General features: G+C 37.3%; 1 protein-coding gene across 3 annotated transcripts; it reads right to left on the reverse strand.

Moving 5' to 3' along the window:
• Positions 1-2,166: 2,166 nt before the first annotated feature.
• Positions 2,167-27,292, reverse strand: nin (ninein (GSK3B interacting protein)). 3 transcript variants are annotated; one of them, XM_046876924.1, is made up of 28 exons: positions 27,039-27,292; positions 21,326-21,532; positions 20,478-20,565; positions 18,890-19,059; positions 16,508-16,553; positions 15,166-15,338; positions 14,940-15,083; positions 14,686-14,847; positions 13,942-14,078; positions 13,479-13,619; positions 13,176-13,350; positions 12,761-12,871; positions 12,541-12,630; positions 12,319-12,457; positions 11,759-11,880; positions 10,278-11,359; positions 8,500-8,598; positions 8,341-8,410; positions 8,069-8,215; positions 7,391-7,489; positions 7,189-7,302; positions 6,961-7,107; positions 6,657-6,830; positions 6,404-6,544; positions 5,499-5,600; positions 5,304-5,399; positions 3,083-3,196; positions 2,167-2,988 (listed from the first exon to the last, which is right to left on the reverse strand). In XM_046876924.1, the coding sequence occupies exons 2-28, from the start codon at positions 21,521-21,523 to the stop codon at positions 2,773-2,775; spliced, it is 4,497 nt and encodes a 1,498-aa protein (XP_046732880.1). In that variant the 5' UTR covers positions 21,524-21,532; positions 27,039-27,292; the 3' UTR covers positions 2,167-2,772. The 3 variants fall into 3 exon arrangements, with proteins under 3 accessions (XP_046732880.1, XP_046732896.1, XP_046732888.1); XM_046876932.1 differs by lacking the exons at positions 2,167-2,988; positions 3,083-3,196 and adding an exon at positions 3,373-4,157; XM_046876940.1 differs by lacking the exons at positions 20,478-20,565; positions 21,326-21,532; positions 27,039-27,292 and having other exon boundaries at positions 15,166-15,333; positions 18,890-19,026.
• Between the last annotated feature and the right edge of the window lie 87 nt (positions 27,293-27,379).

Raw genomic sequence — 27,379 nt, forward strand, 5'->3', positions numbered from 1 at the left:
CCCCAATTTCCCCAATTTAAAGTTTCCTTTTAAATTCATCCGTCTAATATAACATTATATTATATATATATATATATATATATATATATATATATATATATATATATATATATATATATACACACATACACATACACATAAACATGACCTCCCACTTATCAACATCTCATTACAGGCAGTTTCACCTTATCAATTATATCTTTATTAGAATTTATTATGTATGACTTTGTTTTTTTTTTCTCCAGATCAATTTCTTAATAATCATTTGAAGGAGTTATAAATAATACTAGAGTAACAATAACATAGTAAAGTTTGAATTGATAACACTATTAACGCACACCCATGATTCGCCACAAAGCCGCTTTACATTTAGCGCAGTGTTATTACATTATTAAACTTCTACCCATCATTATACTACATTATTCAGCTATAATACTAAAACTAGCAGTTGTGAACTTGGCCCTTTTTTGTGCCTTTTTCACGTGTACAGTAACGTGCTACATTAAATAAAATGGACGAACGCCAGCAGTTTTATATTTAAATTCTACGCACCTGGCAACACAGCTTGACGCGCTTTCGCTCCCTCTGGCCGGAGCGGAGCGCAAGGATTTGTGGGAAAATTGACGCATGTACAATCCTCACGGATTTTTTTGTGCTTAGTTTCCACCTCAAACTCTTAAAACACTACTCACTCTTAGTTCCTTTTCTAGTTGTTCAGTTAAACTGGTTCCACTCACATAAATGATTTAATAATACATTAAAATGAATAATTACAAGTTACTAAGATAATTGAAATGAAAATGGAACTGACAGCAATTATAGCAAACAAGAGCATTTTGAATAATGATGAAAATTCCTATTCGTAGTAGTTGTATTCCATTTCTGTTTACAGAAACAGAAAAAAAACACTGCCAATCAGAATAATCATTCAGAAAAATAATAAATGTCTATAAGTAATCTTCTATAAGTATCCCCCAATTATAAATACAAAACAGTTGCTCTTCACAAAAAGCGTTCTTGGTTTGTTCATCCTTCCACACAGGTACATTACTGTTATGAATCACCACAGAAAATGCTGCAGGACATTTTGTGAATATCTTCACAATATCTTATCAAAATGTTAGATGCTCTTTAAGTGTTCATAATACACAGACTCTATAAACCTCATAAAGTCGTCTTTTCTTTCAGTGGGGAGGAGGCTGGTACAGGTTATTTCCCTGCTCAAGCACACGTGCATGTCTGGGATCAGTATCCCAAAAGCAAACCAGCGGAAAGTTAATGTCAATGAAACTGGTAGAGACAATGTTCATTGAGCTGCTCACACAACTATCCAGTCATCTATATGCAGTAATGCTTTTGGTAAACACACCTTTTGTTACGGGTTGAGAAGAAAGTTACATTTTTTAATGTTAATAACGACATTGCAAATGATGCATTTTTACAGCCGATTTAAGGACACCTTATTCTATAAAACTATTTACTGCTTTATATAATTCACTGAAACCCAGCACATTGTCACTCAATTGGCTGAGTAACACCGGCCTTTGACAGCAGCTCTGGACAGTGTTAACAGGGACAGTGACAGAAGGAAAATCTCTTTGGTTCTGCTGAACAGTAACACCTCAGGCACTATAATACAAATACTTTGTCTTAGCAGAATGTGGTTTTATTACAGACTTAGATTTACTGTCAGACAGTTTCTCACATTCATTCGGGCAGTTTAACTTTATTCCGGTTTACAAAAATTGCTGGTCAAGTTGTCATCTAAATATAAATTAACAAGTGTAATACTGTAGTACACAGCCTATACAATTAACTTATAGGGAAAAAAAAAAAAAAAAATCCATCTATACTGCATATACCAGACAAAGCTGATGGTTCAGGCCAACCTGAGAGGCAGGTATTAACCAAAAGCAAAGATAAGTGAAGCAAATACTGTTCAAATAATAAAGAGAACAAAAATATAATATCACCATATTGCTCATAGAGAAAGTGCAACTCAATATCAGGATGTTTTAGTGTAAAGGGTCTAGGAATGTACCATGGGTCCAATTCCACATCTCTTTATATGTGTTTAAAGAAATATTCAGGGAAACTATATTTAACAAATATATATATATATATATATATATATATATATATATATATATATATATATATATATATATATATATATATATACACACACACACACACACACACAGGAAGATCAGGGAATGAAATTGTTAGTTTCATTTTCGGTTTATAAAATTAATAATACTGATAATTCAGTGCAATTATACAGTTTACCTGGAACAAAATTATGCCTGAATGATAAATTTTTAATAATACTAATACCCCCCAAAAAACAAAAACACATTCTAATTTTACTGTCATGGTTCTGTTTTTAAACTGTTTTTGGCCTAATGCTTCATACCCAAGTAGAACTGAGTTTCTCAGCTGTGCATGTTTTCCTCAAAGCCAACTCACAAGAGATACAGTTTCAGCAGAAAGGGTGGGTCCGTGTTTCCATAACAACTGCTCTTTAAATCACAAACTGCATCTTGAAGGATTTAACACATTTAAGCAAAAAATATTTTTCCCCAGCAAGATTTTTGCAGCAAAATACTTCTAGGCCCAACCAGACAAGCAAATAGTCTGACCGTTTCATTCCTCTGTGTGCTTTTAGTATTTGTGTCATGTGTTGTTGCATTTGAAAAACATGACCGTTAGCAGTCTCTTTAACAGTATAATAACAAATGAATAGCATAGATTAACAGTCAAAGTAAGTTATCAAGGTCGGGTCATGTGATATGGCACAGGCACTAGTGGTGAGGGACTGAGCTCACGAACGATTTTATTGAGGCTTGAGATTTTCTCCTCTAGAAGGTAATTCTTCTTTTCTGCCACCTTTTGCCTCTGCTCACTCACATCCAAAGCCTTCAATAGCTGAGCATTCTCCACATAAAGATCCTTGATCAACACATCCGCTTTACTGTTCTTATTAAGCTACAGAGAAAAAGAAAAAAGTCAACACTTTTGTAAAAAGAAAAATCTAATTTGACCAGTATAAATGAGTTTGTGTGTAAATGCTGTCTTATACCTGTTCCTTTAGCTGGGAAACCTTCTCCTGCAACAACAGTTTGACATTTCGGAGTCTGAGCTCAACCTCCTCCATCTTCTCCTCCATTTTCAGCAGGGACACCTCCAGTCCTTTCTGCAAACAAACATCATAAATATACTTTTAAAGAGCTGCTTTAAGAATGCTAATCTAATTAGGAAAACAGAAATCTCTGAGAAACACAAGATCATATTATGTTCAATGTAAAGTGTATTGGCTTATTTGAATGAGTTTCATAAGACTGACAGGAAAAATTATTCAATTAAAACAAGTACAAATTTACCCTGGTTCTTTATTTGGTCTCAGTTTCACAAAATTATTAATACTTTTAGGCAAGGAAAAAAAGAAAACACCACAAAATAAATAATAAAACATAAATAATAAAACTTCAACAAATAAATAAATCAAATATAAAAATACAATTTCTAAATGACCTTAAATAAACAATTAAATTAATAGGTTCTACACATGAAATCCATTCTTCCGAATGACATAAAAAACAAACAGACCAGTGTTAAACAGCACGTGAGACACTAAAACAAGCACTGACTGAGCCCACAACATGAAAAAAACAGCTCTACGAAAAAAAAGACATCACCGAACAAAGCTATTACACAAGTCTTCGATTGAAGTGTAAAATCATTCAAGCAATAGCAAAAACAAAACAAAAAATCACGATTGTGAGTGTAAAGGGTGTATATTACATTTAAAGAGCAATACAAAAAAATTGCTTTTAAAATACATTGTTGGTTTATATTCCCACCAAACCTTCAGTCATCTATTACAGTGTACTACATCAGAGTGTTACACATGACTGCCACTCAGTGGCGGATTCAAGTAATTTCACCACTTCTGTAAGACCTTAAGAGAAGTCAAGCAAAGTCCCAATGGAAGGACAAAAAACACTTTTGACATTTATACAGAGAAAATGTAAATAAATGTCTAAAAAAAAATTAAAAAGGTGTTCAGTGATTAGATGACACGGTATGAAGGTGATTCATAAGCCACCACTCCTCCGGTGGTTGTCGAAGTGATGAGGCTGCTCCTCAGGGATTACCTGCAGAAAGAACACACAGCACTATATTTTCACACACACACAGCGGTACACACTTACACATGACTGCCACCATGTCCTGAGTGGTGAAGATTTGTGCATTCACACCAGCAAGCGACAAGTCAGTGATGCTTAATCCAGTTTCTCTTTTGAAGAAGCGTGTAAATAATTGCAGTTTGCAAGCATGGATTATCCACATGAAAAAAAGTGACTAGACTCCAAAGGTGGCTCAAGGATTATATTAAACCGCTGGTTCTAGTACCTTATTTTTTCTATAGTAAATTGCACAGAAACGTATAAATGTGCAGTTGCTCAAATTAGATTTGCTGCAACATTAGTTCAGCAATTTTGAAAGGATTTGCCAGTATTTGCAATGCTGGACTCAGAAATTAAGCTGTAACTAAGTTTTCTAACAAAAAGGACAAACATTTAATGGGTTTCTCTGTAACATTTCAACTGAATTAAACTATTACTGAACATTTACTGAATCATCACATAAGCCACAATTTTCACTTCTGATTTCAGGATACATTATATAACAATTCACTGGCAAATAAAAAGTATGATACACCTTTGATTATTTATATTCAACCTTTATAAAAGGCTCATCACTGAGGAGAAATTTTATTACATTTTAATCAGTATCAATCTATCAAACATAGCTGTGTCTTCCATTTATAGTAGCTTTGTCACTTGCGTGTGTAAATGCATTTTTAGAAATTGTGGTAAGCTTATAAGGCAGAAAAATAGACAACACAAATGAAAATGGAAAATAAACGTTATAAGCAGAACCAAGGTGTTAAGGGATTTGTTTTCATTCCCCAAAGTGTTGAATACAATTCCTTATTCTGATTGTGCATGGACAGCAAATATAACTGAAATACATACATAAGAAAAGCAAGAACCATCACCACCAAGCCCAAGAAGTCCTTTGACCATACCCTCACTAGTGCCATATAGAAAAATGCATGTGCTCTTATGAGAACACACTGCTTTTAAAGTGTAGGGGAGTAGAACAGAAGTGGTTTATATGATGAGAATAAAAGACAGCAATTTACTCCACCGTAACTCATTGTAGAAATTGTAGAAAAGTGTATGTGGTGGGTGTGTGTATGCATGGTGTGCACATACACACACACACTATCTTACATTGATATCTTGGTTCATATCGTCTCTGCTGCGTTGTCCTCTTCGCTCGGCTGACAGTCGCATTGGAGAGGGAGGTAAAATGGCTATAATCTGAGCCTGTATACAGAGTGGGAAAGAGATGTTTGTTAATTCCAATGTTTGGGAAATCATTGGTCTAAGCATATTTTTTTAATGCTTGTCTCTATGTGTAAAGACCTCAATCAGCTGGGCCTCCATTACTGTCTGTTTGTTTCTTAGCCTCTGGTTCTCCTCATGAAGATTCTCAATTTCTCTCTGCTCTCCACTACTGTCACACAGCTACATTACAAACAGGAAGCAGAAAAGATCAATACCAGTGAATTAATCACACATAGCCAGCAAGTCATTGTGGGCAAAACATTTTTTATTTCCCTAGAATATGCCTTGTCATTGAAATGTAAACAAAATAAAATGAAAATATTTTTTTCCAAAAAAAATAAAATAATAAAAGTCAGGTCTAAAACCATGCTAGCACGTTTCCTCAAACAGGAAATGTCAGACAATAATCAAGCTGCTGGATAGTTACTTGGCAGAGTTAATCAACAGTAAACTTCATTGCATATTTTTAATGGTATAAGCTAATTCTCATTGAGTTTAATGTTAAATATGCAGTAGATAAACTCTAGAAACGGTCGACATTACACCATGTGAATGGTTTTTTAAGGCTGTCACACATCTACAACATGCATTTTAAAGACACAGATTATAATACATAATATGCAGGATTTATTTTAAACCGTATGAATAATTTCAGTCAGTTTTTTTGTTTGACTGGAGCAGCATACCTGTACAAAATTAGCATATAAACTTTCTTTTGGCTTCTCCCATTAGGGTTCGCCACAGCGGATCCTCCGCATGTTTGATTTGGCACATGTTTTTATGCTGGATGCCCTTCCTAACACAACCCTCCCCATTTATCCGGGCTTGGGACCGGCACTAAGAATGGCTGAGGTTGGTTCCCTGACCGGGGATCGAACCCGGGCCACAGCAGTGAGAGCGCCGCATCCTAACCACTAGACCACCAGGGGAAATATTAGCGTATACAATGTATTAGTTACAATTTATAGTATATATGCTTGTACCTTATTGTGTAGTTGTGTTTGCAGAGCCTCTATCTCTCGTTTGAGAACTGATCTCTCTTGCTCTGCTGTCTTAGTTAGAGTTGCCTGGTACTGCTGCTTCTGCTGTTTTACACTCAACACCAACGTCTCCAACTGTCGAGCCTGAAAAACACAAATAACAATGTCTACATTAACAAGGTCTTGCATTTGGAGTGATTTAAAAGCAGGAGCTCCAGATCTAAAAAGTGACTTCCAATCATATAGGATCTCGGACCTTCTCTCGTGCAGAGCTGAGCTCCAGCCGTGCATCATTGATCTCTCGCTGTAGCCTCTGATTTTCTTCACGCAGCAAACTTAGCTCCGACTCCTTCAGTCCAGACAACTCCGACCACACATGCTTCCCTTGGTGCGAGCTGACCGAGACAGCAGACATCTCCACCAGACGACACTGAGGAGAAACAAATATATAAAGTACATGTAATTGCATAAAATCTACTAATTTTTTGTGATCCAGTACAATGATTCGAAGATAATAACCCACAAAGTTCTGACTCTCAGTGAATAGATTTATTCCATACCTTTTCATTGGCATTCTGCAGCTGTTTATGCAGTGAGATCACTTCCTTTTTGAGAGTGTCTCTCTCCTGTTTTGTGATGCGCAGGTCTGATTTTAGACGAGCACTCTGCTGAGTGACTCCTTGAAGTGTGAAATCCAGAGCTTGGACCTAAAACGAAACGGGAAACACTTAGCAAAGACTGTAGTTTAGCATTCTTTGCCAATAATTATAAACACCAGTGTTTTTTACCTTCTCCTGTGCCTTGATCATTTGTGTGTGTAACACTTGGTTATTTTTATCTGCAATCTGTCTCTCGTGCAAAAGTTCAGCCAGCCGAGTTTCTGCTGAACGAAGCTGAGCCATCTGCATATAAACACCCATCATAGATTTGCTTGAAGAGAAGATTTTAGCAACAGAACCCAATTGTGCAACATCGAAAAAAGGTACATACCTTTTCCACACAGCGGTTCAGTTCTGCTCGTAGAAGCTTCTTTTCCTCTTCCAGCTTTTCAGTTCTCCGAACAGATGCTGCATAATCTACTTCTTTTATCTGCAGAATGTGGTTATCGGAAGATAAACAAAAAATAAAATTAATTTTAAAAGAGTGAAACGCTAAAATTATTGCTTAGAGTATTCATTTCATACTCTGCATTCTAACTGATATTTTATACTGTGTGCTTAATTAAAGATATTACATAAATGTCAGAGATCTATTAGATATTCCACTGTTAGAAATACCATTTCCTTTCAATTACACTTTCTTTAAAGAAATTATAAAACCTATTTTAAAAATCACATGCACTGTTTTTCATCTTTTGTCCTCTTATCAGTGGCCAAGTTACGTTTTGGACATAGTTCAGTTTTTCCATGTAAAAAAGTAATAATGAAAAAAAATGAACAAACGAATAAATAAATAAACCGGCCCCTGATATAACGAACCAAACTCAAGCTGCTGTGATAAGTTCATGATTTATCGCTTTTTTCAGAGGAAGCAGATAAGTTTGTGAAAAGGTATAAAATGTCCCCTTTACGTAGACAATAAAAAGATTAATTCTATTAATTCTATCCCATAAACTCAGCATAGAAAATATTCTGTTAACAGCCATGTCTTTAATGCCCTTGCTCTCACCTCGCTCCTTTCACTGGAGGAGCCATTTCCATGTTGGAGGATCACTTCCTCTAGAGTATGTTGAAGTGTATCGTGTTTTGCGTTCTGCTGTGACAAAGCATTGTTCTCCTCCTCTAGCTGCTTCCCACGACGTCGTAGCTCAGAAATCTGGACAGAACAGCATTTTACTTGTCACTGCTTACAGATCATTATGCCAACTGATTAAGAAATATAAGGCACAAAAATGCATTACAAAACAAATTATGCCCCAGTGTGTATTTCTGGGCACTCACCTGCCTCTTCAAACCATCAACCATCTTCTGAGCAGTGTTTTTCTCCTTACGGAAGTGCTCCACTTTCAGTCTACAGGTAGGCATTTTGTAATAATAGTGTAAGGCCAATGGACTTTGAACAAACAATCGTATTGTGTATAGAGCGAATTTGATCCTTACAGCAGTTCATGTTGCTTCTCTTTCAGGTCCTCGTCTCTCAGTTCTGAGATATTCTGTCTCAAAACAAGGTTTTCCTCAGCCAGACGTCCAGCCTCACTTCTACAGGGGTACCAAAAGTTTAACAATCACTTGCAATACACAACACTCACTTTAACTTCAGGATTACGTCACTCGGAATACTAATATCGGTAACAAACGTTGAATGCGAACTAGCACGAGGTAAAGAAAATCATGCAAACTAGTCTCTAGTATCTTATTGTGGTTTCTTTATGCACCTTAAACATGTTTCTATTCACATGTTTCTGTGATTAAGAAGATTCCATATATATTACCCACTATTTAGATGCAAACATGCACCACATGACTTCACATTCGTGGTAAAAAGCAAGTGACTGTTACAATTCTTCATTATCAGGATCAATCAAATATAAAAATATAGGGCATTTGAAGGAGCAAATTCATACCACACATCTATTGGTTGAATCTCTTGCCATACAAACTTTGATTTCAAGTGGGGTCAGTGGAGAAACTACTTTTGTAGAGGAGGCAGGACACAGGGGTGCAGGAGCTAAAGCTTATAGAAAAGTTAAAAGGAGTGAAAGTAACAGGCCAGCATGCTTTGTGGGGAGGATTTAAGAAGATTTCTCTTAGTGAGCAAACTTGAGATGGACATTTTATTGTACCCATGTTCCTGCATCTTTTTGTCAAGCACGAGACATTTCCTATGCAGGTAAATGGCACATATAGGAATCAAGCATTTTGTTCGACCAAGTCTAAGCAGCCAGTCTTCCAGCTCCCCGCCCAGTATAAATAATATAAAAGGAGTCGACTAAAGAGTCTACAAATGTAGATTCAGAAGCACTTATTCCAGGTGTTCCAGATCGTGCACTGCTGAACTCACCCTTGCGTTCTCTTTAGGCATGCTCATAATCTGCTTCAGCAGGCTTGAGTGCTGCTCATAAAAACTCTTGGATAACATGCATCGTGCTCTCTAGGTTTTGAACTCTACTCTCCGGTTTCATTTCTTGCCCTGCCAGATGCACATTCTCACAGACACACTTAATATAGTGTCGGGAAGCTCTGCAAGCTAAAATGCTTTTAAATCCAAATCTGTGGTATGGCCTGCCATAGCAATTAAGTTCCTCCTAAGGTCATGACTCTCCTTCAGAACGTACTGACTGGAAAGAAGCATGCCCCTATTTAGATCCTGAAGCAGGTCAAGCTTGTCATTGTGCTGCTGCAGGTTAACCAGTTGGTCCTGCAGAGAATGATTTTGCTCTTAAACAAAACACACAATTCTAAGAGACTTCTTTGGCATTTGAACTGCATTGCTATAGCCCGTCAATGCCAGAATTTCAACTGCACTCAAATCTACATGATGTGGTATTTCTTCTTGGTCCTTTTTTGTTTTTCAAATGCCAGAGCCTGGTGCTGTGATCTGGTAGTACTGTTGTAATCATTTTGAATAGTTTTTCCTTCTTTAATCTTTTCTTGAGTTCTTTTTCTTAAAACCTTGCTTTAGCAACTTCAGCTTTTGTAATTCTGACCAAAAGTAAGTCTGGGTCTTTTGTTTCTGTAGTAATATTAGCATTAGCAACAAAAGCATAGCTCCATTTGACGAGCTAGTGTCTGATAGAAAGGAATCGTTTTTTTTTTTTAAAAAGGATTATTACTGTAAATTTTATATAAGATTACAACAAATTAAAAGTTAAACATCTATTATTCAATTCTTTTCATTTTTTAGGCATGTGACGAGTACCCCTTTGTTTGTATCTTACCTCTCCTTGCTGATGTCTGTGCGTAGATTCTCCAGCATGCTGCTCAGGATCTCTCTTTCTTCACTGTGTTTCATATTTAGCTCCTGCATGGCCTTCCTGTGTGCCTCTTCCATTTGGCCTTGTTGTTCTTCCAGCATTTTCTGCCACCTTCTTTTTTGTTCCTCTCCTTGTGCCTGCAACTGTTCTCTCTGCTCCTTTAATCTGGCCTGAAGCACCTCCTCATGCTGTTCATGTAGCTTAACTCGCTCTCTTTCCCACTCCTCCATCAATCTATGTACCTTGTCTACCTCTTGGGCCTGTAGTCGCTCCCTTTCCTGCTGTAAACACCTCTGTAGCTCAGTATGATGTTGCTCTTGTAGAAGCATATGCTCCTGGTCCCACTGTTCTCGAAGACTCTTATGGAGTTCCTCCTGCTCTTTCTGTAAACGTTCCTGCGCCTCCTGAAGTGTTTTCTTACTGCTCTCCTCTAGTTGCTGCTTGTCCCACACCAATTGTTCCCTGAGCCTATTTTCTAAATCTACTTGCTCATGGTCAGTCCTTTGCTGCACCTCTTTTAATCTAACCCTCAGCACCTCCTCATGAACTGCTTCCAGACGCTGCCTTTCTTTCTCTAACTCCTCTAAGAATGTCCTCTCAGCCTCACACTTTTGCTTCTGCAGACTGTTCTTAAGTGTCTCCTTGTAGATCAGTTCAATTTGGCTAAGCTCCTCCACATGGGCCCTGTTTAGCTCTTCTTCATCTCTTGCTCTGCTTTCCTCAGCTCTTTTCTCTTGCTCCTCCAGCACCCTGAGCTGCTCCTCAAGCTTCAACGCCTGGATCCTGGCATCCTGCACCTCCTGGCTAAGTGAGTCAACCTGCTGTTGATATACAGCATGTAGTTCAGCACGTTCAACATGCTGCTGAGCCTCCATGCTGCTTCTTTCCTGCTCCAGTTGTTTCTGCAAATCTCGAGCTCGTGCCAGTGCTTCATTCACTTCTTCCCTCATAGCCTTCATCTCCTGTTGGTGCTGTAAAGAGAGCAGACTCCTCTCCTCCTCAAGAAATATCTTTTGTTCATCTAGCCTGTGCTCACACTTGTTCACCTACAGAAAAACAAGAGAATCACATAATACACAAGATCACAATATAGGTGTATTAAAAAAACCCAAAAAAAACAATACGTGCAAACTGTCAACAACAAATCATACCTAAATTCACTGCATGGCTGGGAGACATGCATAGACAATTACATTTTTGGATAAATATTTCCAAAAATGATTAGCTCAAAAATGTTTAATTTCAAAAGGGACCTTGCATACCTTTTAAGCAACTACAAAATAAACCTCTTGTTTGTAATAACAATTAAATCAAACAAAGATAATTTACATTAGTTTTAAAATGAGATACACTTCATCAATTAAAGACTACAAAGAGAGCAAAATCATGTAGAAAATGAAACATTATATTAGTTTGTATGTGAACATTCAATGTGTGATGCTGACCGTGGAATCTAGCTGTTCTCTGATGTCTCCCAATTCTCTTATGTGTTGTTCTTTTAATTGTTCCAGGATCATCTCTGCCTCCAGACTCATATTAAAGGGCTGCCCTTCTTCAGAACCTAAACCTAGATAGACAAACACACATACATACGTTGAAACTGCAGTGTGAAAATCTTGTAAAAGTGGCACATCTGAATATGGGCAGAGAGAAATAGTTCTGTACTAGAAGAATAGATGATTTTCCTCCAAAACATATTTCCTAGAATTGTGCTGATGGTGTGGGTGCTGTCTAGCATGCAGCTAAAAATGTATCACATGTTGTGATGACTGTGAAGGCCTAAGCATATGAGTTAAAAGCATTTTACCAAACCATTCAATTAGACGATAAAACCTGTGGGTGGGCCATACTTTGCCATCATGGACCACCTTATACCCTTCATAGGCTAAAGAACATCAAATCGGAAAACCCTTTTTTAGAGAATTTATCTTTAGTGAATCTCAGGACAAATGTCATTTGTTTTCATTTGTGTATGCATCAATGCCTCAGAGAGGAGACAAATCACCTTGGTCTGACTCCATGCCAGGACTCTTGCTGTCCAACTCATCAGACAGTGAGGGCATGAGGGAGGGCTGCGGAGCATGACTTAAAGCTCGAAACTCCTCCAACTGAGCCTGCAACTCATCTATACGATCCTGCAGTTCCTAAACAGCGTACAGAACAAGGAATTAACACCCTAATTGCCATTAACTGAGAAATAAAAGGTAAAACTAGCGGAGGTTCTAACCCGGCACTGCTCCTCATAGCTGTTGCGCAGCTGCCTGAGACGTTCCTCCTGCTGATAAAACTCAGCATTGCTCAGGTCCAAATCACCAAACTACACACGAAGATGATTTATTAAACAAACAAAAAAAAATCAAATCCCAGGTACTACAAAATACAGAACAGCCAAGAAAAGACTGAAAGCGACGCAGCTAAGCACTAGTGCGAGTGTGTGTGTCCAGTACCTTCTCTTTGAGAACATTGTCCAGGTTCTTTTGCAGTTTATTAAACTGGGCCTCAACTTCCATCATCCGCTCGGTGCTGTCCAGCAACTCTGCCTCCAAACGCCTATTTTCCTAAGCACCCAGTCCAGTTAGATTTATACAATAATCAATAATCATGCAAATCAAATATTAATGAGACAACAGAAAAGTGATGAGCGTCATGATACAAGGTATTGTAGAGGCATTATTAACGTGCCATTATTTACCATCTATACACAATGTGTTCCATTTTACCTGTAAAACAATATTGCTAAAATTGTATTTAACTAAAATTATAATAATAATAATGATAATTTAAAGTTCTAGAACTCCATAAACTGGTTAGGGTTAAGCACTTGGTTTGAAAGAGAGATAGACTTTACTATTACTCAAATACCTTAATTTTCAGGGCCAGTTGTTCTCTGAGGAAGGTCTCATCCTCTCTGATCTTGCTGATTTCCTGTTCCAGCTCTTCTCTCTGCTGATTGGCCTGTTGATGTACAAGCTCCACTTCTTTGCTCAGCTCCGCCCTCATAGCCACCACACGATCTTTATGATCCTGCTCCAACTTTCTATAAAACAGCACCAGCAACCGAGGAGCATGTTACTAAATTAGCACAAAGAGAGAATATAGATAATACATTTTTAAGTTTACAGGTAATAAGACACAGGTGGATAAAGATAAGAGTTCAAAGTTTACTGGAGATTAAGATTGTTAGTGCGTTCAATTGCAGAGTGATGTTCATCCACTTCAGAGGCCAGCTGAGACTTGAGCTTCTCTGCTTTTTCCAAATCCGACTGAAGTTTCTCTTTCTCCCTGAGCTCCAGTTCTACACGCTCACTATATAGAATGTATAAAAGCATAAAAAAAAAAAAAAAAAATATTATATATATATATATATATATATATATATATATATATATATATATATATATATATATATAATATATTTTTTTTTTTTTTTTATTAATGCTATACTAGTTTTCAGCAATTCCAGATGAACATGGCTAAATTACAGTATTTGTTGGAAATAAATAAATAACAAAATAAAATAATGAGATAAAATAACATTTTAAAATAATGAAATACAAATAATAGTAATAATTATGCATGAAAATAAAAAAAATACAAATTTGAATTTTAAGGACCCAAGTAGACTCACAGGAGGTATCTGATCTCAGCTTTAAAGCTTGCCAGTGCTGCTTGGAGGATGGAGTTGTTGGTGATCATGAGCTCATTCTCCAGAGCTGCAGTCAGTTCAATCAGATTCACCTTTCCATCCAGACTAAAATCCAGAGCCTGTCCCATCAACACAGAAGAATAATTTAAATGAATCCACATAGAAGTTTGTGGATTGTCTAAATGAGATCATTATGCATAGGACATTATTGTATAAAAAAATGTATTTAATAAAGATTAAATTGAATTTAATAGATATAAATATATTTAGAATGCAAATTCATCCGAATCGCTGATTTTAAAAACACACATTAGTAGTGCATGTACACTACATTGCTGTATTATAAACAAATTTGAAAACTGATAGACCTTTTAGAAAAATGATTCACAAGGAGGCAGTTATTTACCCACTCTGATTTTTTCTTGGCTCTAAACCCAAGCTACTTTAAAATAAATTTTGTTGACAACCCAAGATCTAGACATTTAGACACTTTCTACATTTAAACCTAACCCATACAGTTAAGCTGAGCCCCAAATTACTTTCTCTTAGGACACCAGTGCTACAATCCCATTACATTAAAACCAATGTAGTGAATAATTATAGTAACACTACATATCGGTTTCCTTATGAGGTTTAGTCAGAAAAAATTGTATATTGATATGGATAAAAGAATATGTACTATTACATTTAAGATATTGCATTGTTAGTTTTATGTGTTGAACAAACCTGCAGTATTTCGGAGCTCTTCTCTACACCATCTTCTAGCCAGGCATCCAGAAGTTGCTCTACTGCTGTGTGTCCCGTTCCATCATCTAATTCAGAAAACAGCCGCAGTCCGATTGTACTGCTAATCACAGATGGAATCCTGCGTCCCATCTCATCAAACGGCTATATAACAGAAGGGACAGAAAAATTTGTTTCAATTTTTAAAAGTAATTGAATAGTCCAGAGTATTACACTTGTTAACATAGATGGGTTACCTGTGTAGAGTGATGTCTCTTTAGCTGTCTGTAAGGCGTTGAGGCAGAAGGTGTTGGTGGTTTACTGTTGGTTTGGATGCAAGATACAAACTCCAGCACACTCAAATTCTTCTCAAGTGCTGACTGGAAAGCCTCCTCTCCTACCTAAACACACAAATACATGAACACGTTAATATTTCTCCATGATTGCAAACACAATTACATTTATACTTGCATGTGTGCATACCTCCAAACTGAGGTGCTGGCAGAGTGTGCGTAGTTCATGGATGGTAGCTGTGCCATGCACAGGCAGTGACTGCTTCTGGCAGGCATCGTACAGCCTGTCTTCCAGGTCACCGGGGGGTGCCCTGCTACCACGTGGTGTACCTGGCTCATCAGGATTCCACAGGTGCATCTGACCTATGATCAACAAAAAATAATGAAGCAAGATACTGTTTGTTTCTACCACAGATGTGTATATTAGACCTAGATACCTATTTAAGGAGACTGCTCAAATGAATCAAATCATCTTTTTTGTACATTTTGTCCAAACACTTGGGTATTTAAAAAAAAGAATGAATCTCTTTTTCATCTTGATGGTATATATTCTTAATTTGCATACTTAAATTAATCAAGCCATTTCTAATACACTGAAACCTTTGCCCCTCCAATAAAAGTCCAATTAAGCTAAGACAATCCCACAAAGAAAATACACAGGCCAACATACACTATATTTCCAAAAGTATTGGGTCACCTGACCTTTCCTGCTATATGTGGTTCTTTTCCAAACTGTTACCACAAAGCTGTAAGCACTCAAATGTATAGGACGTCTTTAGATGTGCTCTAATAACATTTTGCATTCACTTGAACTTGGAAACCAAAACCTGTTCTAACAGTGCACAAAGTAAGCTCCATGAAGATCTGGTTTACATGCTTCGGAGAGGAAGATCTTGAGTGGCCTTCTATACAGCTCTGATCTCAACCATACTGAACACTTTTGGAATAAATTGAAACGCTGACTGCACCCCATGCCTCCTTACTTATCAGTACCTGCCTTTTGTAATACCCTTTTGGCTGATGAACACAAATATCCATAAGCACACTTACACAAGACTTTCAATAAGTTAAAACTAAAACGTGTGCATCCTGCTACAAGGCAATTTAAAAACAAAAGGAAAAACTTTCACATTATTCACATGCATTTCCATATATGTACAGAAAATACATGCAACAGTATGCAAAGCAATCAATTTAAGTTAAAACTTTTTTTGTATTTTAATTATATAGAAGCCCTGTAAATCGAATATATAAACTATTATATTGCTTTGTAGCTGCAACTGGCTAGTGAACTTGGCTAATGATCATAAGTAATCCTAGACAATACTGCATACAGGAATTTCAGTTCCTCCTACAAATAAAAAATGGCCACAAACCACAGCCTACTAAAGGATTGCTTTTTTTTTTTTAATGTACATGTCCATTTTCTTAATCGCAGAGAGAAATGACCAGAATGGTGGCCCAACTTCATAAAAGCATGTATGTATGTATGACATGCATTGTCTATCATTATTGTGTGATTATAAACTCACCCTCTGCTTCATACTCCTCTGGACTGCTCACGTCAGCGTTCCAACGCTGAAACACATACAGAAAAATATTTAGTGGGCTATATATATATTGGAAAAGTGGAAGTTGGTAGAACTGTAGAGGGTGCCACGAACAAATTACTACACAGACACACACAATTTGCATCAGCAAGATCGCCACAATCAGAGTGGCATGTGCATGGCAGCCAAATTCCTATCAACACTACATTTTCATATCGTCAAGTACCAACAAGGAAGGGGGAGATGTGTGCGTGTGTGCGCGTGAGTGAATGGGTATATAGGGGGAAGGGAGCTGTTATTATACCCTCTTTCTATTGTGAGTTTTTTGGGTGTAGAGAGCAGATGGGGCTTGAAGTATAGGTATTCAACACAGTGGGGGAGGAGACATTGTTCTGCGTGTGAGACTTGTTGCCCTCAGCCTGCACACGCACAACCTCTACATCTGCTGGGGTTAGTGCAGAGCATTATTCATCCACTATTATCAGAATACTATAGGCCATGCTTCAGATCAGCATGTGTCTGCTTTCTCTGCACCTGCTGAAGTACATGGCCACTGCAGCCACACTAGTGCAGGCATGCATAATTTTACAGATAATATCAGACTATAAATAAATCCCTAGCATCAGATTTGTATGAAATATAATGCACTTTTCAGTAACTTTTCAGCAGATCTGTTTTAACTGTAAAAACAACACTCATGCTGGCAGGACGGGAAATTAAAAATATATCTAAATATATGCATTTAAAACAGTTGCTAAACATCACAGCATATAATTATTCTTATATCCTACACCAATGTTTCTTAAAGTTCTTTAAAGTGTTTGAGAATCCCAGCCCTACACAATATACACTGGACTGATTGTCATGTGCAGCCACATACGCTTACCGTATTTAAAGGCAGAACAACACGTGCCCGCATTTTCACCACAGATTAAACAGGCTTCTGTTCTCACAGTGTCACTATGACACCATTATTATGCACACACAGCTGCTGATTACCACACACACTTTTGGATGGAGCCAGTGAGTCAAAGCAAATTTAGATTAAACAATAGTCTTACTTTGATGATGACAATAGCGTTCTATCAGGAGCTACAGAAAGGTCAAAGTCTTTCAGCTAAAACACTATCCACAACATCCTAGCTCACTTAAGAAAGGGCAATAGGGCAAAAATTATCCAGCACTACACAATATGTTACAGGCGTCATGATATTTAGGTTAGTTATCAAGTTGTGAAAAAAGAAAAACCTACAAAAACATCTAAATCAAATGCATAAAGACAAAATGACAACAAAATGGTTGTATGTGACAGGATTGACCTTAGCAATACATCTAATCTTTATTCTCTGACTAGAAAGAAAGTGTCACTTTAATTTATAATTATTAATCAGGAACTCAGGAGAGATGGTCTCTTTCACCCAGGTTCAGCAAGTGATGTCAAATCAACATGGCTGCTCACAGGAACAAAGTAAGAGCGCCTTCCTTTGTGCTGCATTTACAAAAAGTATTTGTTTTATGTCAATCAGCATACACCTAAATTCACTTGTTAAATCTTTAACAAAGTGTGCTGTTTATCTCACCCAAGGTATTCAAGGTTGTTGCAAACAAAAAGTGAACATACTTAAGCTGTCTGTCCTTTCTCAAAAATATGAAGGTTGAAAATTAAACTATTCTGAAATCCTGTGGCAAGTCAAATTTGACTTACCCAAATAACTATTGATATCTCTCCACAGTAGGTATCTGATTAAATAGCTATTAACAAGTAAGCTAATGAATTATATTGTGTAATTAAAACCAAGCACGAGCCTTGTGTACTGTGTTAGCAAGTTGTTAGCCCTCATGTTGCCAGAATTAGTGGCTATTGTGTGGCAGAGAACGCTTAAGTAAATGACATCTACATAAATACTTGCACTAAAAACAATAATAAATCTAAAAAGTGATGATTTATTGAAATCATGATACTACCTTTTGAAAAAGCAATTCATTTTCCATAAACCAATTGCAGTCTGTGTAGTCATGATTTTGTTCCATCATTTACATAATCCAATCTAATAAAACAGGTAATCAATGGCAACATCTCTACAGGAAGGTATGTATTTATGTCAAAAACAAAATGCGAGAATGCATGGTGTCCAGTTATTCTCTGGGTTACTGATACACGTCCTGTTTTGACTGCTAAATTTATCCATGGTGAAATTTCTGTAATTTTTAAAGATGCTTCAAGGATCCTTTACTCCCCGTTAACTGCGAAACATTCCACTATTAGCATTTGAAGGCTGAAAACTGTTCTTCAGAGCCAGATTGTTTTTTGAGATTGGATGCAGCAGGCAAGAGGCAGGGTATGTATTTGTGTGTTTGTGTTACCTCACGCTTAATAGGCAATGCCCCATCACTAGTCCTTGTAGCTGCATCTTCCTCTTTTTCCTCTGATGGTGTGTGTGCAAGATCGGAGATGGAGTGTGTGAACTCTGGTGTTGAGCGACGTCCGTAGCGCTTTGTGCCCTTTACAAAGCGAGGCTGGAACTCTGGGGAGGCTGGAGAGTGAAAACCAGACAGATCTACACTTATTGACATTGACTATCATTGGTTTTCATTTCATTGCCTCACTTATGAAGCACTGCTCTCTCAAAAAAGACTAAGCATTTACACAAGTATATCTACTTTGCATCTGGCCTAATCAATGGTGATTTTATGATGTTCATCTAATTTTGGGTTCACAACTACTCATTGTACCAAATAAGGTCAGTCAGTGAGCCTCTACTCTGTCAATCAGAGAAAACAGACAACCATTGAGGGCATCACTATAACAGCCCAGAACTACACCTGACATGTCCTAGAAAAAGACATAAGGAGGAAGGCTTTCCTTACTTTGCTTACACTGTCTTGACCTATTTCAAGAGTTCCTAGTATAGAATAATCCTCTTTAAGGATCTTAATCTTGTTTCCACATACCTAGACCGGAAACATCCACTTGCAGGCACATCTAACCTCTTTAGTTTCCCTTATTATTTTGTGCCAAATTATGTAAAGCTTAATATTATTGTTACACATAATGAAATAAAACATCAGAATTACACCATTTAGCGCTGAATAAGCACATTTATAAAAAAAATAATAATAATAAAAAAAGCCTTTGTTATTATAAGCATGCATGCCATAGAGTGCTTCCACACCTAACAAACCGATTGCTGAGTCTAATTCAGAGAATTTAGATATTTAGTCTCTATCTATCTTTATAATTCATATCTATAGATTCAAATTGTTTCTTTACTGCAATCAAACAGGGCTCAAGTTCACTTGGCTTCAATCAGAATGTGACCACATCACTCAGAAGCTGCAGAATTGTTTATTATTCTGTACCCCAGGGCCATTTCTGTGTGTGTAATTGCCTAAACACACCACAATGAGAGAAATACACACAAAGGTTTAATTTAGTGGGCTTAATACTGCATATGTAAAAGCACTTTGATGAATTAATGTTAATTCTCTGTGGTGGCTTTAAATAAAAATAGTCCAGTTTTTGCAAATAGGCAGCCGATATTTATCCTTCACCTGTTTTAAGTCTTAATGCACAAAGTAATTTAGTGTGCTGACCTGATTACCTAATATGCTGCCATGATTACCTAAAATGTTACCACCACCAGGTTTCAGGCTTACTTGTCCTGCTTCAAACTGGACATTTTCTGAGTAGGAAGCTCAGCTGAATCTCTGGGATTTTCTGATTGTCTGTCTGACCCTCTAGTCCGTGCTACTATAGAGACACAACAACAAATGCCCACTTAGGCATTGGCTAATGTCCATCTTATTATCATCAAACCGTTCAGGCTAATGAGCTCAAACTACGCTGCCACTCTGACAGGGCACTTCAGCAAGAATGGCAGGCTTAAATTATTTTTCAAATAAAAATAAGCTTAAATATAGTAATTAACATCATAACAAAGGATGGTGTTACCTGGTCGAGGAGGACTTTCGTTAGCTAGCGTTTCTTCACTGGAGGAAAGCACCAGAATCAAAGCGTCCCTAAATTGCTCAAACTCAACCTGCAAGACAGAATCACAATGTCAGTATTCAACATGCATAATGAATTTAATAAAGTATGCAGGTGCATGGCTGCATTTCAAGAGGCCAAAAAAAAAAAAAGGTTGGCTCGTATACAACCTTCTGAAAATGACCTTAATAGCAAATGGCAGCTAATGTGTAATACAGAGTCGCCCCGCAGCTGCTCCCCAGTTGTAAAGAGCAAAGATTAAAGATCCCAGCGAATCGGACAAAATCTCTAACGCCTCATGCCTATTAATTAAATTCTGGTTGCCTGGAGACTAAGAAAACTGCGGGTGTAGCCCGAATGATTCGGGGGTGCAACAGCTGCCCCAAAGACAATAACACACACTTCTGCATATGGAGGTTCCCCTTTGTGGATTATGGCACTCTTATAACAGGAAAGGGGGTGTGCAAGGAGAGTGGTAGATGCTGTGCAAGTGCGAGTGCGTGTCTCTTTTGAAATTCACGGCATTGTCAAGCCAGAATAAAGAATCAGTGATCCTCAACAAGTGCTCTTCCCCCATTAAGAACAAAAAAAATACTCCAATCTATCACACATGCATAAGAGGGCAGAGAAAACAGCATGAAAGTGAGCACAAATTATTTGCTCTAAAATGTGATAGAATTAGATATAAATTCAGACAGATTCAGTTCACCTTGCATAAATAATGACTCTTGATTTATAACCATGTAAACACGCACTGCTATACAAGATTACAGAAACCCTACAGCAGGAAAGTGGTGTATATTGATCCTTACTCGTGTGTTTATTTGGTCCTGTGTGTCGAACAGCGTGTGTAGCAGTGTTTGTAGTGCTTGGTCTGCCAGCTGTAGGGCGTGACAGAGCTCAGTTAGTTCCTCTGGGCTTAGTGAACCAGCACCACTCCCATCAAAACTCTGAAACACTTCCCTTAAGCGCTCCTCATGCTGGTCTCTCGGCTCTTCCTCTCCATCCATCAGCCTGTCCTGCACAGAACATGCACAAATTTATGAGATATTACCAAGAAAGATTTTACAGATGCAAAATAGCAAGCCAGAAATGTATCAATGATAATTATGTCCCTTGGGATTACTAGACAGATCCATCAAAACTAAATGGTGACTTAATAACCTTCCTTCATTACATTTTTCCTGGCAGCACAGCACACTTCAGATGTATCGTGCAACTAGAGTGGTACTAGATTAGACAGGACGATTCATGTCATGGTTGTGTGATGAATTATATTAGACAGATTTTTCACATCATATGACTTCATGCTTGATATTTCATAAAATAACAATTTGCAAAGTTACAGCTTCAGCTCAGTTCAGTATTGGTGATCAGCTAATATACATGAGACATAAGACAATATTACTATCAGGCCTGAGAATGAATGTGTGTGTGTGTGTGTGTGTGAACTTGAATGATCTAAAAAAAAAAAAGTGACTGATGAGTTCAGCTTCCAAATGAAGGTACACACACACACACAAATTGGTGCTTTATTGGTAGTAATAACATAAGATGGCACTGGGCCAAAAGCTTAACTGACTATAAATGATTTTTTTGCTAAAGCAACTTGAGTTAATATGTAGAGACAAGGTGTGAAGAATTTCTCTCAATAAGCTACATGAAAATGTGAAACTAATGTGCCACATAATATTAGTAATACTCATTATTGCTGTAATTTTATTAAACCTTAGCAAATGATTACATGTGAATTAGATGAGCAAGTGATTACATGAAACTATTACCTGTGTCCTGGTTTTGTGACTATTAAAAAATAATAAATAAATAAATAAAACAGTACTACAGAAGCAAAAAGGACAAGCTAAATTGCCATCCCTGAGCAAATCAATTTGAGCCATTATGGTACTGTTTTTAAAAGTAATTTTATGCAGACATACAAATACAAGTTTAAGAATGGACACGCAAAAAATAAAAAATAAATAAAATTACAACATTTTACATGTACTGCAAATGTAAGCAATCCATGTCTACTGTCTATAGCTTTGGATTCTTTTGTACAGTATTGCCCTATAGGCATGGACGCAAGCAAGAAAAGCTTTGGAAGATTAGCATGTGAATACTAAAGCTTAGATTTGCCTCAAAAAACCTGGCTTATTATTACTTATTTAAATCAAAAGACATTTCATCCATTCATTTTTTAGTAGCCATTTTATTCTGGTGCGGTTCCCATTGGATCTAGACCCAGTCCCAATTCTACCTGGGAACACAAACCACAGGGCAGCATACACATTCCCCCATTCATTTATACTTAGAGTCAATATAATCACCCAGTATTCATGTATTTGGACATTGAATTGAATCCTGAAGAACTGAGAGGAAACCTATATGAGACAGTAACATGAGCTGGGGACTGAACTAAGGACCCTGAAGTGGATGTTACTCCTCTACATAAACATTCATCATCATTTTCATACAATTTTAAAACTGCATAAAACACACAATTTAAAGTTTTTATCCATCTACTTCTACTGCCAAATCTCTAAATGCCAACAACTGATTATAAGCCTGTACAATTTTCGTTCATGGTCATAGAAGCTGTATAAGTCTACTGAAAAACTCAATGTAATGTGTGTTGCGATAGACCTGCAGTGTGCAGAAAGGTTAAATGGTAACCACAGTAACATTAGCCTTATAGCACTAGTGCAAAACTAAAGAGGCAAACTCGAATATGAAAAGTCTTCACTGAGAGACAACATTTATGAGGAGGAAGCATTTGTATACGTTTTGGTTAAATGCAAAGGGTGGTACTGCATGGTCTTACAGCTCGTACATAAAGGACACAAAGGCAAAAAAAGAACCAAGACAAAATCAAAACACTACAGGTGTTTGTGAGTCTGTGCGTTTCCATGCGTGTGTATGATCAGTTGGGAGACACCTGGCCACTCAGTTCAAGGACCAATAATGGTCACTGATGAGGAGCAGCTGGGCCTTAAAGTCCCCACCACACTCATGGTGTGTGTGTGTGTGTGTGTGTGTGTGTGTGTGTGTGTGTTGAGACAGCAGACATCCTTTGTTGCGTTGACACTGCTGTCTCTCAGCTTCTGCTACATAAACCTGAAGAATAATTATCGGCCACTCTCATGTAGCACGCACTGCAACTCACATATACTAGATGCATCACCTCAATTACATTTAAACGATAAAACTGTCATTACATTTCCAAAGAAAAAATTAGCTACTTCATTATAAAAAATTTTTTATAATGATCAATTTTTAGTTATCCCAATTTCAATTTCTCTTATTAATACTATAATCAACTGTGAGCTAAGCTACAGAGAGCTAATTAGCTAAAGACAAACAGCATTTTATGGACTGGTGCAGAAAACAAAAGTCTTCAGAATCTTTAAACTGTTTATTTGAACACTATTATTGTGTGAATTGTGTCTATATTCAGTATACTTTCTATTAATGTGATACAGAGCAGTCACTTCTGATTCAAGTATATAAGTGTTGTACTGTTGAGCAAAATAATCTTCATGCACATAATTTCGCTATTACTCTGCCTCCTGATATTTATAGAAAGTATAACCATTGTTGGCATTAGCTATAGGCAAAAGCACACACCTGCCACAAATACAATATTGCTATATGTTTAACACCCAAATCTCACAGCAAACACTGTCATTTACCTACAGTGGGGCAAATAATTTTTTAATCCCCTGCTGATTTTGTAATTGTTATAGTAGGTTCATTTTAGTTAATTTTAACAAAGAGACACAAGATATTAAAAAGAACCCATAAAAAAACATTAAAGAAAGGTTATAAATTTATTCGTATTCGATCGAGTGAAATAAAAATTTGATTCTGTACCAAATTAGCAAGAATTCTGACTCCCACAGCCCCAAATTAGTCCTGTCCCTGTGGAAAGTACTTATAATATCAACTCGCTATGTGTATAAAAGACACCAGTCACAGAATCAAACTATTCCATTCAAACCACTTCACCACCATGGGCAAGACCAAAGAGCTGTCAAAGAATGTCAGGGACAAGATTGTAGACCTGCACAAGGTTGGAATGGGCTACAAGACCATCAGACTGTTGTCTTGGCTGTATGTTTTTGGTCATTGTCATGCTGGAAGACCCATACAGTGTTCTGGCTGAGGCCGGAAGGTTCTCATCCAAGATTCTACAGTGCATGGCCCCATTCATGTGGAGAAGTTTTCCTGTACCCTTAGCAGAGAAACAACCCAAAGGCAGAAGGTTTCCTCCTTCATGTAGGACAGTGGATGGTGTTCTTGGGGTCAAATTCAGCATTTCTCTGCCTCCAAACACAGCGAATCACGATGCCAAAGAGCTCTGGTCTCATCTTACCACATCACGTTTTCCCAAGCATTCTCTGAATCATTCAGGTGTTCATTGACAACCTTAGTTTGGGCCTGTTCATATGTTGGTGTGTTACCAATGGTTTTCTTGGTGATTGTGGTCCCAGCTCTCTTAAGATCATTAACAGTAAGCTCCTCCTGTTTAATTCTGGTCTGATCCTTTACCTTTCTCAGAATCTTCCTTACCCCATGAGGTGAGATTTATCATGGAGCTCCAGAGCGAGGGCGAATGACTTATCTTGTATTTGTTCCATTTTCTAATGATCTCGCCAACAGTGGTCTCTTTCTGATCTAACTTCTTGCTGATGGTCTTTTAGCCCATTCCAGCCTTGTGCAGGTCTGCAATCTTGTTGTCCTTTGACAGCTCTTTGGTCTTGCCCTTGGTGGTGGAGAGGTTTATTCTATGATCGGTGTCTTTTATACACATAACGAGTGGATATCAAGTACTTTCCTACAGGGATTAAATACGAATTTCATTCAATCAAACACAAAATAATTTATACATAATTTTATTTATTTTTACCTACCATAAAAATTCTAGATTGTTCATTCCTATTTAATGGGGTAAATTTACAAAGCACAGGATCAAATAATTATTTCCCCCACTGTATCCCATCAACCATAACCATAAAGAGAAACAAACAGTTGTGTGATTTACACAGTAGGCCATAAATGTCCAGCCATCACTAATTTTGTCTCCCGAGTGTGTTTCTACTGTTGCAAAGCAGAATTTGTTCTGTTAGAACTGTTCATGTGTAGGGAAAATCAGCATGTTGAATCAGTGTGTTCAGTGAGCTGAAGCACTTACAGCTCATTGACCAGAATCATGACAAATGGAGTACAACGCTGATTAACAACACATAGGCAAACATTAAACACTATCTGCCTGCAACAGCTTTATTATTGTACAGGGGTAGAAATCATCTGATTTCAGATCAGATTCATCTGTTACTAACTGAAGGAGATGGTAGTTTTATGTGCCTAGTCTTATGTGCAATTTGCCACATGACAAGAAAAGTTTTTTAGATTGTGTACCTAGAAAAGATGCCATAACCAAATTTTAATAATCAAAAAAGCAAGTCAAGAAAAGCATACAAAAATGAAATAGAATCAAACGGCCCTGACACATTTTAATCCTAAAACAGCATGTAACAACTCATAACTATGAACAGAGAAGGACCTGCTCCTCAGCCTGATTTGTGAACGTAATTTAAAGTTGAACAAAAGCTGAATATATTTTCATTGTTGAAATGTTTATTTTTCCACAACAGGCATAATGACACAAATATTGAACCAGTCAGAATGGCAAAGAGAGTATACAAACCCTTACGTGTGTTTACTTGTACTTTCAATAAAAGTCAAATAAATTACTGTGAGGTTTAAACAACCAGGTTTAATGGTAAAACTGATTCCACTTTTGAGTTACTGGTTACAAAGTTTCACTAAAGCTGTTTTTCCCTCTAAATGCATGTGGCTGATACAAGTGACCAAGAAATGAAAGTGATTTACTTAAACAAGTGACTGGGGAAATAAGTATAATGGGTTAAACATGGGTATTGAGTAGGCCAAAACATTTAATATTTTTGATGACAAAAACAAAACTAAACTAAAAAACTAAATAAAAAAACAAGCAAACAAGAAGTTCAAAGTGACTTACATCAGAACGCTAACAATGTCACAAAGCAGAAGTTACAATTGCTAAACAAGACCAACTTCTGCTGTCCAAGAGTGATACACTGATAATAACCTTTAAACTGAATTGGACTAAACCTTAATGAATACATAGCACGAAAAATAGTAAAATGTGCCATACTCGTATTCTAGGGAGATTAGGAAGTCATTCTGGACATAGTCATCACTCCTATACGCGTACACAATGGGGAAGTATGGCCGGTAATGTTTGGGCCTCCAAACTTTTCATTTCTTTCCATTTCATTAAGATTAAAGAGCAGGATTGTAACGTTTGTAAAAACCGGAAATGACACCCTCTGGATTCAAGAAGTTTTTGGAAAGCGATTTAGTTTTCAAATCGAGCGCCCACACACTGCGATACATCACGACCTCTTTCTGCTGAGATCAACAGCTTTACTGCCCAGTATTCAGGGAAAAGTAAATAAAGTACATTTAAAACGCAAAACATACCCACTGCCCTCAGTGTGAGGTTTCACACACGCTCTCCACTGCTTCTCTTTCAAATAAAATCTCAGAATTGCACACTTGAGAAAAAATCATCCAGACGTAGATCTGTTTCCTTACAGCTCGGAATAACGGTCCTGCACACACAGACTCAGCACACGTTTCTGTGATACTGAGCCTGGTTGATCTTTAGCTGGAAGAGCTGCAAGTCTCTGCATCCAGATGAACGATTTCTGCTTCGACTGAATCTTTTGGGTGAATTTTTGATCCACTCTTCAGAGAGGAAGGGGAGGGACACCGGGACAGATTGTCCTCTAGCACCGCTAATGGATGTTTTAAAACAGTGC

Source organism: Silurus meridionalis, chromosome 2, assembly GCF_014805685.1.
Source record: "Silurus meridionalis isolate SWU-2019-XX chromosome 2, ASM1480568v1, whole genome shotgun sequence".
Taxonomy (NCBI): Eukaryota; Metazoa; Chordata; class Actinopteri; order Siluriformes; family Siluridae; genus Silurus; species Silurus meridionalis.

Bases quoted from the DNA above. Each gene is read 5' to 3' on its own strand.
- nin (XM_046876924.1), bottom strand. From the start codon at position 21,523: ATGGATGGAGAGGAAGAGCCGAGAGACCAGCATGAGGAGCGCTTAAGG. The intron at 14,079-14,685 runs GTTTGTTCAACA...TTGATGGGACAG, and splicing joins AGAGCTCCGAAATACTGCAG to GCTCTGGATTTTAGTCTGGA. The intron at 11,360-11,758 runs GTCAGCATCACA...GTTTTTCTGTAG, and splicing joins GAGAACAGCTAGATTCCACG to GTGAACAAGTGTGAGCACAG.